This window comes from Tamandua tetradactyla, chromosome 26 (assembly GCF_023851605.1).
Source record: "Tamandua tetradactyla isolate mTamTet1 chromosome 26, mTamTet1.pri, whole genome shotgun sequence".
Taxonomy (NCBI): domain Eukaryota; kingdom Metazoa; phylum Chordata; class Mammalia; order Pilosa; family Myrmecophagidae; genus Tamandua; species Tamandua tetradactyla.
In genome coordinates this window covers 22001080-22015564 of record NC_135352.1, presented here as the reverse complement: position 1 = coordinate 22015564, position 14485 = coordinate 22001080, and the positions used below count along the sequence as shown (strand labels likewise).

At 38.3% G+C, this 14485-nt stretch overlaps 1 protein-coding gene across 4 annotated transcripts in view; it reads left to right on the top strand.

Annotated features, from left to right (window-relative positions):
- MTUS1 (microtubule associated scaffold protein 1) overlaps positions 1 to 14485 on the top strand; it is a 154932-nt gene that overhangs the window by 78300 nt on the left and 62147 nt on the right. Inside the window, exon 4 of one of the 4 annotated variants that reach the window (XM_077144362.1) lies at positions 6198 to 6359. The exons of 2 other annotated variants lie outside the window; for them this stretch is intronic. In XM_077144362.1, coding sequence (XP_077000477.1) covers positions 6198 to 6359 — 162 coding nt within the window. Of the gene's footprint in view, positions 1 to 6197; positions 6360 to 8397; positions 8659 to 14485 lie in introns of those variants that run through there. One more of the 4 variants, XM_077144368.1, reaches the window with a different exon arrangement.

The following is a 14485-nucleotide window of genomic DNA, read 5'->3' as shown; positions in this document are numbered from 1 at the left end:
TTATGTGGAATTAGATTGGAATAGCTTTCAATTAAGGTATTAATTCAACTAAGAATTAAGAATTAACATGTATGTCTGCTTACTAAATCTTTTATATCCCTCATTTTTGAATTTTCTTCACATAGCACTAGTAGTTACATCTATAAAATTATTCATAGAGTTCTTAGAGATAGAGTGTGTGTGTAGATATGGGTCTATGTGTGTGACTTTTTTGCTTAAGTAAAGGATCTTTTTTCTTCTTTTCTCTGGTATATAGAAAAGTCGTTGATTGGTGTGTATCCTTTTATTTACATGGGCGGCTCTAGGACTCGAACCCGGGTCTCTGGCATGGCAGGTGAGAATTCTGCCACTGAGCCACCACCCTGTATATTCATTTTGTATGCATCTTAACCATTGAAGCTAAGTTATTAAACCTCGACATTACTGTTGGTGAGAGAATTTTGCCCTTTGGTGTAATTGGGAGTGAATCTGCTGGCAGAGTATGGAGCAGGTATTTCTCCCATAACTTGTTCATTTTTTATCCCTTGTGGGTAGACATTTTAATTTTATAATAACTAATTCCCAATTACTGTAGATAATTACTCCAAAGGCCACTTTCTCTATGGAGTAGTGGCTACAGAACCCAAGTTATAATTAAAGCAATAAACGTATTCTCATCTTTTATATTTAACCATGCTATGTCTGTTTATTTGGGGTTTTCCTGATGTAGTTAATCACTTGTGTGCCTGTTAATATTATATACTACAAACTGATCTCAAGTAATCTCTTGCTCATTGTTTCATTGGAATTCTTACTGCCTCTAAGCGTGGGAGGTTTATTAGCCTCCTCATGTGTTCCTCTGATTTCAAACTCCACACTTGTCAGTTCTGTACACCCCTACCAAGGAACCACATTTTGGTTGAAATGCAATGAAAGTTGCAATGCCCTCATTTGCTCCATTCTCCATCTGCCTGCTATACCTTTCTCCCACCAATATAAGGTTCAAAGTTCTTAGCCTAGCATTTCATGCTATCTCTCATCCAACAGTAAACTGGCACCTCCCCAGCCCTGTTTTTTCCTTTTTCTCATGACATCTGTGCTCCTTTTAAGCAAAGTAAATCATGGAACAAAGTATCTTAGGACAATAGACACACTGTGTCTCTGGTAGATGTATAGTTCTTGCTGAAAACATTAGGTGGTGGTTTCTATAATAGGGTAGCAAGTGTTTTTAGCACTGGAAACATTTGAGCTTTATGTTTACTTGCAGATACCCTATTATGTAAGGAGCTACATACGTGTGTAATAAAACGCCTTGTGCACTCTATTGTCCAGATCTTTATTAAGATGAGCTTTGTCTTATAGTATGGGTAATAGAGTAGTCAAAATATTTTTTTTTTGTTAACTAAGTGAAACTCATCTTCAAAAACCACAAATTTCATCAAACCACAAAACACCATTTTTTTCAAGGCTGGGTAGTCTCATAAAAATATCTTAAAGCTTAATTCATGTCTAGTTGAGAACTTGGGGATGAGGAATTGCTTTGACTGGTAGATATTTCTGTGGCTCTGGAAATTGCTCTATTATTTTGAAGGTGTTTTCCAAGCACCCTTTTTCCCAGGCCTTTCCTTAAAAAGAATGGAGAAGGCCCAGTGGGAGTTGAAAGCTTATATTATGTTCCTGTGAACGTCCTCAGAGCTTCTTCTTGGACAATGAATCATTTAATATAAATGTCAGAACAACGGAGGGCCGTTCAGGAGTTCATTCTTTGGCTTTGATTTCCAGTCTTAGGGAGTATCCGCTTTATGGTCTCGTGAAGTACTTTCTAGAAGTAAAGTGGCTGATTTCCTAATAGCTGCACAAATTCATCAATTAACGTGTTGACTTCTTTATTTGTTTATGATTTTTCATTTTCCTTTTCTTAGCAAAATGAAAAGCATTGAAGAATAGCTAATACAGATTTACAAGAATAATCATTTGATTATTAGAATTTTCTTACCTTATTGATCCAGTTTATCCTTTCTTGGTAGATTCTTTATCTGTTTTATCTTAGGTATCTTTTGTCTGACAAAATATTTGACTCCATTGACTTTAAGAATATTGACTAGTTTTTATTATAAAAATATGCTCATGGGAAAAGGAACATTCTCATGGAATAATGTGTAAAAGAGTATATGAAGTATTAAAGGAAAACTCCCTGATCCTTCCTCTTTCCCTCACTTTCTTCCACATTCTACTCTGTTGTATTCCCCCAAAATGCTGGTATGTCCTTCTGGAATTTTCCAATACAGAGATAAATATAAACTTAAAAAAAAATAGGACAGTGTCAATATCAGATTTTTAGTTTTGCAATGCACTCCTCACTGCCTTTCTTGTTAAACATAATTCACTTTGCTAAGTTTTTAAGGGGGGTAATCTTAAAAACTGGTAACATAAGGGATACTCTAAATCCAGTAGATTCTGTGTTGCTGTGAAAGGAAGGGCACAACTATAATTCCTTCCAGATTTTTCCTAAAGAAGAGATGTTTACAATTATAGACTCAAAACAAATCTGTTGCCTGTGTGTAAGTCTGTGCTAACTGCATCCATTTAAAATAAGACCTCAGAGTCAATAAAATCTCTGCAAGTAGATACTACAGCTGTATCTTTTACCTCTGAAATAAATTATGTTGATGCAAAGTGAACTGGTAAATGTCATGTTTTCAGAACTTTAAGCCATAGTTGTCCTATACTGATTCAATTCCCGAAGAATTGGGTGCCGAGGTTACTTGCCATTTCCCAATTGGTCCTTCATTACATGTCCTCGTTTTAATATTGCTTATGATGTGTATGTGTCACTGCCTTATTTATGTGGAGTCCAATTGGAGCTACTTTTAAGTCAGCTGAACCATCAAACTAAATATTAGGATTGTCGGTGAAACAGTTCTGTGACCTCGTTGGGTCCCCACTTTATGATTCCAGTGTAAGGGCACCCCCCCTTACAAAAGGGAAATCTCACATTTGAACTCACTCTCCTCCAAGTCCAGTAGATCTTCCCTTGACTGGCATCCATCTCTTCTCCCCAGACTTCCTCACACTCCACCAGCTCTTTCGTGGCACAGCAGAGGCTGGTGGTCAGGTGCCTGATTCTAGGGCTCACTGTCACTGGTGAGGTATGTGAGCTAAGTAGCCACCTAGGTAGTTTTCTCATTTATAGCTATTAATACTACCTCATCTTAGTATTGCTACTAAGAATAGACTCCCTGGCCCACATGCTACTACTCAGTCCCTCACTGCTCATTACACAGGAGTGATGGTAGAATGGGAAGACTGTGGCAAGGATTGCAAGTTGCTGTTGGGTGGCGAGTGTGGGGTTGGATGGGGGTGACAGTGAGAGTTGGGGAAAGGAGGTCACGTAGGTCAGTGGAATACTGTGGGGGCTTGAGGGCAAGCTTGCATCTGCTGCTAGGCTGGGAACGGAAATCAGAGAGGGCCCAAATCTACAGAAATTGCAAGGCACCGAGAAATGTCTGCAGGCCTATGATGCTTTCAGAAACAGCACAGTGGAACACGCCTTTCCAAAGAAGAAGCTAATTTTCAGAATTTGTTGATCCTGGACTCCATATGACAGTGGCCCAGAAATCTTGGTCTTTGATTTGTCCAACCTTGCTCATTGTTTCTGGGGATGAGGAATCGGAATGTTTGCTGCTTTAAGGGCAGCAAATCTAAAAACTTTGCTATCCTTCCAAAAGCAAGTAAAACTTGCTTTTGGAAATCAAGTGGGTATTTGAATAGCTACTATTTGCTAATAATTATTATCCCTCTTTATCTAGTTAATAGACTGTGGGAAAAGACAAGCTTATCTAAATTGGTTAAGTGTTTCGATGTTCAATGTCGGTGATTAGAGGAGACATTATCCAAGTTGGTCGTTTAAACGTGGCCTTAAAATTAATTCAGCAAACATTGAGTCTTACTCCGTGCTCAACGCTTTGCTAGACCCTGGGAGACTGAACTGAATCAGATAAAGGAAGGGTTCTCTCCCTGCCCTCTGGGGGTTAGGGACTGGTCAGGAGAGGCAGATGGAGACAGAAGCAGGGAGAGCCCAAGTATAGGGTTTGAGTATGAGGGAAGGAGTGAGCCCATCCGCACACAGAAGGGGGTCTTGGCAGGAAAAGCTCATAGAAAGATCTGATTTTGAACAATACTTCTCAAACTTAGTGTGTAGTCGATTCATCAGCTGTTAAAATGCAGTCTGTGATTCAGTCATTTTGGGGTGGAGCTGCAGGTGAGTAGTAAGGAATTAGAAGAGAATCAATAGCTGGCGTTATAGTCACTGGTAGAGGTAGGGGTCTGGATGGAAAGGCGACCATTTCAGCCACAAGGATCAGCCTAAACAGGAATACAAATAGAATACAAACATGAGAGAACAGCCTAGAGAAATATAAATGTGGTGTGCATGCACCTGTGTGTATAGGGATGGAGCATAGCAAAGAATGAGAGGGGAGAAGTTAGTAGGAATGAACTCTTGGATAGCCTTCTATGCCTTTTTTGAGGATTACAAATAATATCATCCTGTAGATAATGGGAGTCAGATTTTAGATTGTCAAGACCTTAGTTTTCCATGTGGGAGTTGGAAGGGATGAAACGACAGGACTTTAGAAGTCTAAGGTAGTTGTTTAGGGACAGTATTAGGGGGTGAATACAGATTCGTAGGACTTAGTATTGAGAAGAAAAGAAATACTTGGACATACTTGGACAATTAGAATACCACATGGCTTACCATGGTGTCAGAAAGAGAACTAGGCTAATTGAAGTCAAGTGCACACTGATGTGAAAAAATAATACAGGGATAGGGCTGAAGACAGAGCTAGGACCCTAGGGCGGGTGACGTTAAATGCTGCAGACCTAAGGAACTTGAGCTTCTTTTTCTCTATTAAGGAGAGATTTTTATTAGTGAGATCCCTAGGACAAAGCAGGGACTGTTAATACTTTCCAAAAGGGTTCTACTCGCTCATAATGCCATTAGCATTATGTGACAATATCATTTTCATCTAAGGGCTTTTTCAACTCTGGTATAATTCGGCTATATGATGCCAATACCATTGAAAGACTTAGTGCTAGATTATATGGGGACCTGAGGAATAAAAGCTGATTCCATTGTTTTGAGGTCGGGGAAAAAGGAAACATGGGAGTCATAAATAGGAAATACAGGAGAATATCTAATTATACAAATTGAACACTCATCGAGGAATTGAAAATGTGAGTGACATTGGCACTCAGAGTGAGGATAGGGCTCCAGGTGAGAATTTTGGAGTCGTCCGTATAGGGCAATTGTTGAAGTAAAGTAATTAATAGATTCTCCTGGAGAGATGGATATGAAGAGTTCTGAGCGGATGATTCAACTTGGGAAATGCCCATATTTAGATGGCAGGTGCAAGCTTCAGGGTGGTACAGTTTCAACAATGACAGAGAATATCAGGTATACACATTTCATTGGTAAGTGGAAACACTTTTGCTGCAAGAAAAAGTTAGGGATTTGGGTGAAAACCATTTAAAGTTCGGAAAGAAACCGTGAAGAGTAAAGATGAATATGTATGAAAAACAATATTGGTGATATAGCGCCACCTGGTGTTAGATACTAGGCATTTTCAAATTAAGGTTTTCTTATCAAATTGGATTTATTTTCCTATTTTGATTGTTTTAAAATTTTCACTTTTTTGGGGGGGGATGTGGGGTGCGTGGTCCGGGAATCCAACCCAGGTCTCCCGCATGAAAGGCAGGCATTCTAAGCACGGAACCACCTGTGCACCCATCACTTATTTTTGAATATGGTATCGTGGTATGTCCATGAACTAATTTGTTTATTTTTTTAATCAACAGTAGGTGGGGGGAAGCCTCATCAATTTGTTTTAATTCTTTGATTTCAACTTTTCCTACAGCTTCTATTGCATATGGCTTTTCTGACTGCCCTCCGCATCGGAGAGCTGTGAACTAATTCAGGTTACAGACATTCTTGTCTCTTAATTGTCTCATGTTTCTGCTCCTCTGCCTCTAGATTATAAATCAATAAACAAACCTAAATGAGCCTTTCATCTGTCTCTCGAAATCACATGATTGTCAATATTCGTTTTGTGGGTTGAGTCACCTTATTAGTGCAGAAGTTTGAGTTTGCAAGAAATCCCGGTTTTCAAAATGCATAGCGATAGAAACTCTTATTATTATTATTTCTTTTTAACCCCAAGGAAAACCTACATCCTTGAAAACTGCACAGCCTTCTTGGGTGCATTTGCCAAGGCCGCTTCCTAAATCCAAAGCATCTTTGAAAGGCTGTCCGCTGCCGAGGACAGGAAGCACCTCCTCTGTTGGCAGCACACGCAGTGACCTGAGTACCTACAGCCAGAATTGTAAGTTGACCTTATGTTAAGTGTTCAAGGGTTGTTGGAATAGTAGTTAAAAGAAAAAAAAAAAAAAAAAAAAAAAAACAAGGCTGTACAGGTAATTATCAGAATTTTTGATTCTGTGATTTAGGGGGAAAAAATAAGTAAATTGCTTCTCCCTTGGAACTGCTCTGACCATTTGTCAGGAAAAATATGCTTTTGAAAATATTCTTCTCTTTTAACAAATGTGCAGTTAAACCCTGAAATTATTGGGTTAAAAGGCACCTGGCATTAAAAAAAAAAAAGGTACCGGCATAATTTTTCATGAAAGACTCTAAAGTGTGTGATTGGAAGTGATGATGTTTGGGGGGTTTAAGGAAAGACTAGCAATCCAGGGGTCTTTGGCTCCAAAGGGAAAACAGAAAAAAAAAAAAGATTCCTTCAATTCCATTTACTTTCTAAAAGGTTCCATTTTGTATATGTGTATTTTGAAATCTACTTTGGGTGCTAGATTCAGGGTAAGATGACTAGTACGACTTCGTGTCTAACTCTAAGGGATTAGAACTCAGAATATTTTAGGAGTTTTCCAGTAATATGAATTCTGTTCTCTTTGCATTAGATACATGACTTAATCGAGCTATCCCTTTCATTCAACAGATGCATTTGGATGTTGTACTCCTTTTGTCATTTCTTTCTTAAATTTCCTTTTGAAAGTAATCCTGGATTAATTAAGTCAAACAGTTTTGGAGTGCCTGCTGTACATGAGTCACGGCAGTAGGTGCAGTGAGGGATTCAAGTTGTAAAAGAAATAGTTCTTGCCCTAAAAGATAGTTGAGGAGAAAGAAGATATTTACACAAAAAGACTGAAAAACCAGATACACCAATCTATGGGGGTGTGGGAAGGACCTCTCTCAGCTTTGAGGAGGAATCAGTTTGTTCTTTCTGGTGAGGACATGGGGACAGAGTCCCCTTTCTTGAACCCTTCTGGGTGTGATCACTATTAATATGGTTACCATATATTATATCTTTTTTTTTTTTCTGATAGCTTCTGCTGATTTTATGGATGAGGGAAATGAGGCTCAGAGAGGGCATCACTTATCCAAGGTCACACAGCTAGTATGGGACAGGGTTGAGATTGTTTGTGGAGAATAAGGCATTGAATGAATGACTGAATTAACGAGCACATTTCCGATTGGTCACTTAGCCAGAGTGGCTGGTCTCATAATAGTAGTTGTATAACCAGAACTTTAGATAGACTAGAATATGTTATTTAAAATTTAAACAGGCAAAAGGGCAACTGCTCACACAAGGCAATTACTTTTAGAATTAAAGATTGTTTCATGGTTGTGAGATCAAAGTGACCAATTCCTTCATTTTAAAGAAGAAATTACTAGTTCTTAGAATGGTGACAAAAATAGGAAAGAACATGGGTTCTCCAGATCACTCCATCACTTCTCTTTAAAGGAGATAATAAATGCAATATCACAGCGAAAAAAGAATTTAAGCAGGATTACTGTCTGCTTATTGTTTGGATTTTGAAGTCGTGGCATAAGATCAGAAGGGTTTGCACGTAACAGACAATTATCTCTGAATTTGAAAAGATAATTCTCATGTGTTATTTTAAGGTCATTTCCCTTTCAGCCTTTTCTGTTTGCAATTTGCATTTTAAAAACAAACTGCCAGAACAGGATCACCAGCCTGCTCTAGGATTGTTGTGGCGATGAAATTTGTGACACTCGAAGCAGACACGTTCTGTATCCGGCATCCAGCGTTTTCCATTGACAGTCTGATAGCCATGTCGACTTGGCCACTGTTTCAGTACCGTGTCTGCCACTCGTAAGGAGGCTGTAAAATGCTTTTGTCCATTCCTTTTTGTCTTCTAACAAAGGAGTTTACCGTCCACCCAACAAGCCTGTTCAATGGTGATGTGTCCCAGTTGCAGATTAAGCATCCAAATCAATGAGTCTCTTTCTTAGTTTGATTTGCTAGCTGGTTTAATCTGTTTTTCTGTAGTGCCTTGCAGCTTACAGACTTTTTTTCCCCCCTCCATTCTAATTCACTAAGAGCAAGCATGAGGGATAGGAGAGTGAACATGGCTGCAGGTTTTCCAGCTTAAGCTCGCTTTGATCCTTTTAAATGACTGTACCAGGAGGATTTCGCAGTTGCACAGAAACTGATATTTCTTCAAAAATTTTCATCAATTCTACACTCACCCCACCGGTTGGCTCAGAGAGGCACTATGATGCTACCTTATTGACACTGCTGGTCGTGGGATCCTACAGCCTTTGTATAATTCCTTTGTTAGCCACGTTTACTGGGAAAAGAAGTAGGTCGATGATTTCTGGCTTGATTCTTTTCTTTGTTAGCATGCTTGAGTTTTTGTTCAATAAATTTATTTCACGTCTCTTCACTGCTGTTTTTCCAACTTGTAATTTATGTTAAATGTGAGTATTTCTTGGGCATATTTTTGTGTGTTTAAATGTGAATGAGTCTGTGTAGAACCAATGTAATTGTGTGTTTTCCATGTTTTGGAACTCTTACTGAATATAAGTGAGCAGAATTGTTAACCTTCTGGGCATTTGAAATTATTCTATTGTCAAATGGTGGTTATTGAATCTCCATTGTATTTGATGGTCTAATTTCTGATGAAATAATAGTTTTTGTGTGTATAGCTCACAGTTGTGGTTTAGAAAAAAAATACTTTCCTAGAACAAAATTAAAACAGCACATCTTTGGTTATGCACTAAAAAATATTAAGCATGTGTACTTTTAAAGACTGAACATGAAAAAGCAGTTTGAGTTGAAATTTTCCTGTGTCAAATTATGAAAGTTCATGTTAGGAGATAACTTAATCTTTTGATCAGTGTTTTATTCACATTAGCTTAAAGCATTTGAACTCTTTTCAAGAATATTGTTATGTTGCTTTGTCTGCTCATTTCTTTGTGATGGGAAGTTGTTGGTGATATCTCTAAGAACTACTGAGATAGCATAATGTTGTCAAATTAGTATCTGGTTCTCTGTACTCTATAGAAATAACATTACCAAGTTTTAAAATAACGGGGTCAAAATATGTGAGGCAATAAATTTTTCTTGTTCGGTGGTTTAAGCAGGTTCTGTGTGGTGAGTTTTCTTTTACACATAGTAGATTTAAAAGCTACAGTGCTATTGATTTCTTTTTGAATATTAACACAAAACATTGCACAGTAGTGTCTATATTACAAGTTCATTTGTAGAAACCGAATATTTTAAGGTCCTTCCTATTTGAATATCTGAAGTCCTACTTTTAAGATTATTAAAGTAATTGGATAAAAATAAATGATCTATTAGAGTTGGAGCTTTGAAGCTCCATTGTACGAGTATAGAAGCAAGCCTTGGGAGAGGTTATAATTTTAGTATATTAGCTAGACTCTGAAGTCAGAGATTTACTTGCCCAGCCACCTTGGCTGCAGAAGCATCGTTATCTTTGAGAGACAGATGGAGAGGGCAAATGTTAACCATGTACACCAAAGCTATTTGCATTCTCTTGGAGCTAAGAGGACAGAGGTAGGCTAGCTAAAGACGGTGGCGCACCTCTGTTTTCAGTTTCAGGGCTAACCCTGTCTGAGGTGGTGTGATAACACAGGAAAAGGCCTCAACTTTTGTTGAGATGTCTCATCCTCATTTCCCACTGCCGCATGTGAAGCCAGGCAGTCTTCATCCTCTCTCATCTAATCATTGACAGGGTAGAACTAAGAACATCTTTACAATCCTTTTAGCGACACATGTCTCTGACCTTCTCTTTTCTTCACTACAATAAGATGATGCCCAATAGTGTGGAGTTATTAAGCTGATAGACATAAGAATGAGTTTCATTTATCCTCAGGTTTTTCTCACCACTGGGATGGCAGGTGGGTACTGTCTCACCTGCCAGCACTAATCAATGGGAGGATTCACCAGGTGAACAGTGTTGAAGGGTTCTCAGGTGGCTTTCAGGTTCAAAGGGAATGTTTTTTGTTTGGCTAGTCATGTCCACCATAGGTGAGAAAGGGCCTCTATTACAAAATATGCTTAGTATGTGTGCACTTCTAAATGAGCATTCAATAAGAAAATGTAATTGTTCAGACTGGCATTAGTTTTTTCATTCTTTCTCTTCTTAATGTTATATATATATATATGTCACGTCTGTTATTTAAAAGTTGATTAATTTTGCTTTTGGAATTTGCAAACTTGGACTTCAGTCATGACTTGATTTTAAGCCAGGTGGGCAAATGATTTGGCACAGTACGGTTCACAAAAATTTCAAGAAGTGAACAGCATGTTGGCTCTGTGAGTGTGTACATAGCAAACAAAACCAACAACTAATTTTAACTAGATGCTCGAATGTAGTATGAAGCCTTAATGTGGGATGAAAGTCAGAAACAATGAGAACCTAGCTCTAATAGGAAAATCATTCTTAGGCTTTTTTGAGAATTTCCTTTCATTTTTCTCTATAGGCTTCGCCCCTCCCCCACTTTTCACTTGAACCACACTTTTTGTCATGGGGAAAATGAAAATAAAGATTCCAGGGAATCTATTCTCGCATAATTGAGATATCTGGGACCAAAGTTGTCAATAGAACATGGGAAATTTTAAACTGCATATTAGAGCTGGCCAAGACCCAGGTGCTTACGTGTAGTCACGTGCTGACTGCACAGAGTGGCTGTCACAACAGTCACGGAGTGCCTGTGGCTCCCCGAAGTAAGTGTGTTTAGGAGGATTCTGAGGATGCATCTGGCCTTATTGGAACTGAATGCCCTAATGAATGAGTGGGGCCCATGAGAGAGCACTCACAATGTCTGTTTCCTTACCTGGTATTGGGAGCTCATTATGCATAGACAGGTGAAGTGATTCAGCTGGTCAGGGACCATATCAGAACCAGAACTCACATATCGTGGATGCCAGTCCTCTGTTCAAATCTACATTTCCCTTATGATGTTGGATTGTTATCATTGCAGACTTGAGCATTTAGAGATCATAACCTTGGACTAAGGAGAATTTAGATATAAAGATACCCAACCACCCTGGCACTGTGGGATCAATAATTCCATCCTGACCAAAAGGGGGAAAAGAAGTTTAATAATAAAGTATCAGTGGCAGAGAGAGTTCAAATAGAGTTGATAGGCTACTTTGGAGGTTGTTCTTACTCATGCTTCAATTAGACCTTGCTACCTATCATAACCTGCCAAACCCTAACCAGGACCATTCCAGCCAATCCTAAAGAACACCTAGGGCAATATATAAGATTCCTCAAGGGTTCCATGCACTAGAATAACTTTCCAGAAACCTACAACCTCCAGATGGGTCCCTGGACCAGATAAATCCTGAAACCTAGCCCAGCCTCCCGAGAACATCACATATTTCCATCTCCCTACTCCATATTAGTGACAGACCCTGCCAACATGGAAAAGTTAGAATGGCCATAGCCCAAACACCCCTAAAGAGAGGGATGGAAAGATCAAAGGTGATGGTGGAGTTATACAGAGAAGATAGGATTTAGCAAATGAATATGAATACTGAATCACTAAATTAATATCTCTTTTAGCCTCCAGTATCTTAGAGCAGCTGGAAATAAGAACCTAAAATTGTGGAACTGTAACCCATGCTAAACTCTGAAATATATTCTACAATTAATTGTGGTGCTGTGCTTTGAAATTTATTGCTTTTTTGTATATATGTTATTTTTCACAAAAAAAAAAAGTTGATTGTGATGATAAAAAGATATTTATTTCTTCTAGCTTCCAATGTTCTGGAGCAGCTAGAGGGAAAAAATATGAGAGGATTGTTTGATAGCCCATGACAAACTCTGAGATCTGTCCTGTAACTGCTTGTTGAAGAGTGCTTTGAAAACTATTGCTTTTTTCTTTCTTTGCTTTGTATATGTGTTATATTATACAATAAAAAGTAAAAAAAGAAAAAAAGAAAAAGATACCATACCAACCAGCTGCCGTGTGAGGGACCATAATAGAGGACAGGAGAAGTACATCCCTCAAGCTGCGGTTTACTGGAAAGCAATGACCCAGGCTAGAGGAGAGTGCAGAGAGAAAGCTGTGTAAGGGTTGGCCATAGAAGTACATGCAGCCCCGCACCATTCGTCCCCACCATTAGTAAAGTGGAAAGAGAGAAGGTGGGAAGCACATGTAACAATCATAGAATGTAACAGATTATTGGCATGTGTGTTTATTTATTTATAGTTATATATGTATGTATGTATACCTAAGTCAAACTCAGAAATCTCCTTAAATATGAATTTTGACTCTTGCATATTACTAAGTTGATCATGGCTAAGGTCTGGTGCTGAGGTCGTACTGAGGCAGTTTCCAGGACAACACCTCCTACCCTTTGTCTGGTAGGGAAACAAGGACAGGAGCATTGTGCTTCATGAGAAATGTCTTTTGCTTTAGTGAGAAGACCTTCTTACTCAGGGCTTTGTGAACCGAAGGTCTTTGCATCTTAGGGCTTAGAAAAGTAGGAATTTAGAATCTTACAATTTTTTTATTAGGTCTGTCATTTGAAATCAGTTTCATTTTTCAAAATGTGAGTAGGTGACTTGACTTACTTCCTTCCAAATATAATGGAAGATTGCTTCCAAAAAATGAACAAACAATTACAAAGACTAAAATCCTGATTGTTACACTATATCTTCACAGCTAAGACTGTAACATCATTTGCTTCCTTTCTTGGATTTTGATTCATCCGAAGCTGAAATGCTCATAGAAACCCAGTATCCATTTTGCGTGAAAATCTAGAGCATATGTTCGTTGAAATTTTGATTCTGTCAAAATTTTAAGATCATGAAGTCATTTCCCATCCACCCTTTAAAATATTTATATTGAATGCCCTAGTAGAAGCAGCTTCAGTTGTGCCATTTGCATTGACTTCCTGTTAACTTCTAGAAAACCAGGTCTGGATTCTGGGGAAGGAGGATTGAAAAGGTTAGTGATTTGACAGAAGCTCATCAGCAGGAGGGCAGATTCTCTGTTGATTTGACCTATTACTGGAAAAGCTATCAGGCAAAGGAAGAAATGACAGATGGCTCTTTGTAGAGGAACTGGACAGGGGCCAGGGGAGAATAGCCTTTAGGGGGTTTAAACATAGCCTCTATAAACATTGTTATAGGAATCAAGATAGGTTAGCCTGTGAAAAATTTGTCTTCAAATTTATGCATTTGTAGATGAGATAGGCACCTCAAACTTTACTAGAAATATGAGGTGGGGAAAGCAATCAGGGCTGGTAATAAAAAATTATTAGTATAAATGTTGAGTGTTAGAATACAATTGGATGCTTAGAATTGGGTACTAAAGATTATGTAGAACAATACAAAAAAAAAATCAGTTTGGGTTGATGGCGGGAAATTAAGCTTGAAAACCAAATAGTGAGTGGGAGAAGTTCCAGATTTTCCGTCTGCCCCAGTGAGTATATGGTGATTAATATGCCAGTGGTTTGAATGGTTAGTTAGGAGGGATGGAGAACTGGAGCTCATTTTACGAAGACAGCTACAACTTATGTTTGCAAGATTAGTTTTTATGGGGAGAGAGAAGCAGAAAATGTTCCAGGTATTTTTGTTTGGATTTTTTTTTTCTTGGACAAAAGGAGAGAAAGGATAAAGTGCTGTATTTACATTCCTGAGCATTTTATAAAATGCTAATCTCTTAGGAAGGGCAAAATCAGAGTCAGAATTCCCTGTTAAGAGCTAAACTTCTGGACAGTGTGCCGTTTCAAAGATTAGAAGGTTCTACTTATAGCCCAATTAATGTGAAGGGGAAATTCACCGTTTAGGAAGGATCTCTACAAATATGGACTACACATCATTTTACGTGACTGGGAGATGCTTTGTTTTTGATGCCCAGGACTTCAGTCTTTGTTGAGCAGAAGCAAAAATAAGAGTCAAGAAAATATCTTCTTGAGACTTTGCCATAATTATTTCTTCATGGTTTCAAATTTTAGTTCCCATAGTAAGTGAATGAGTTATAAATGATTGGTATTAGTTTTTAAAGCTGTGTTCTTTATTCTAAAGTATCACTGTTATTAAATATGTCAGGAATGTCTTAGAGACATTGTCTTTTCTTTCAATGACAAAAGAGGAACAAAATCAGGAGTAGCAAAATAGAAGATTATCTTTCCAAGCCTCCTTGATA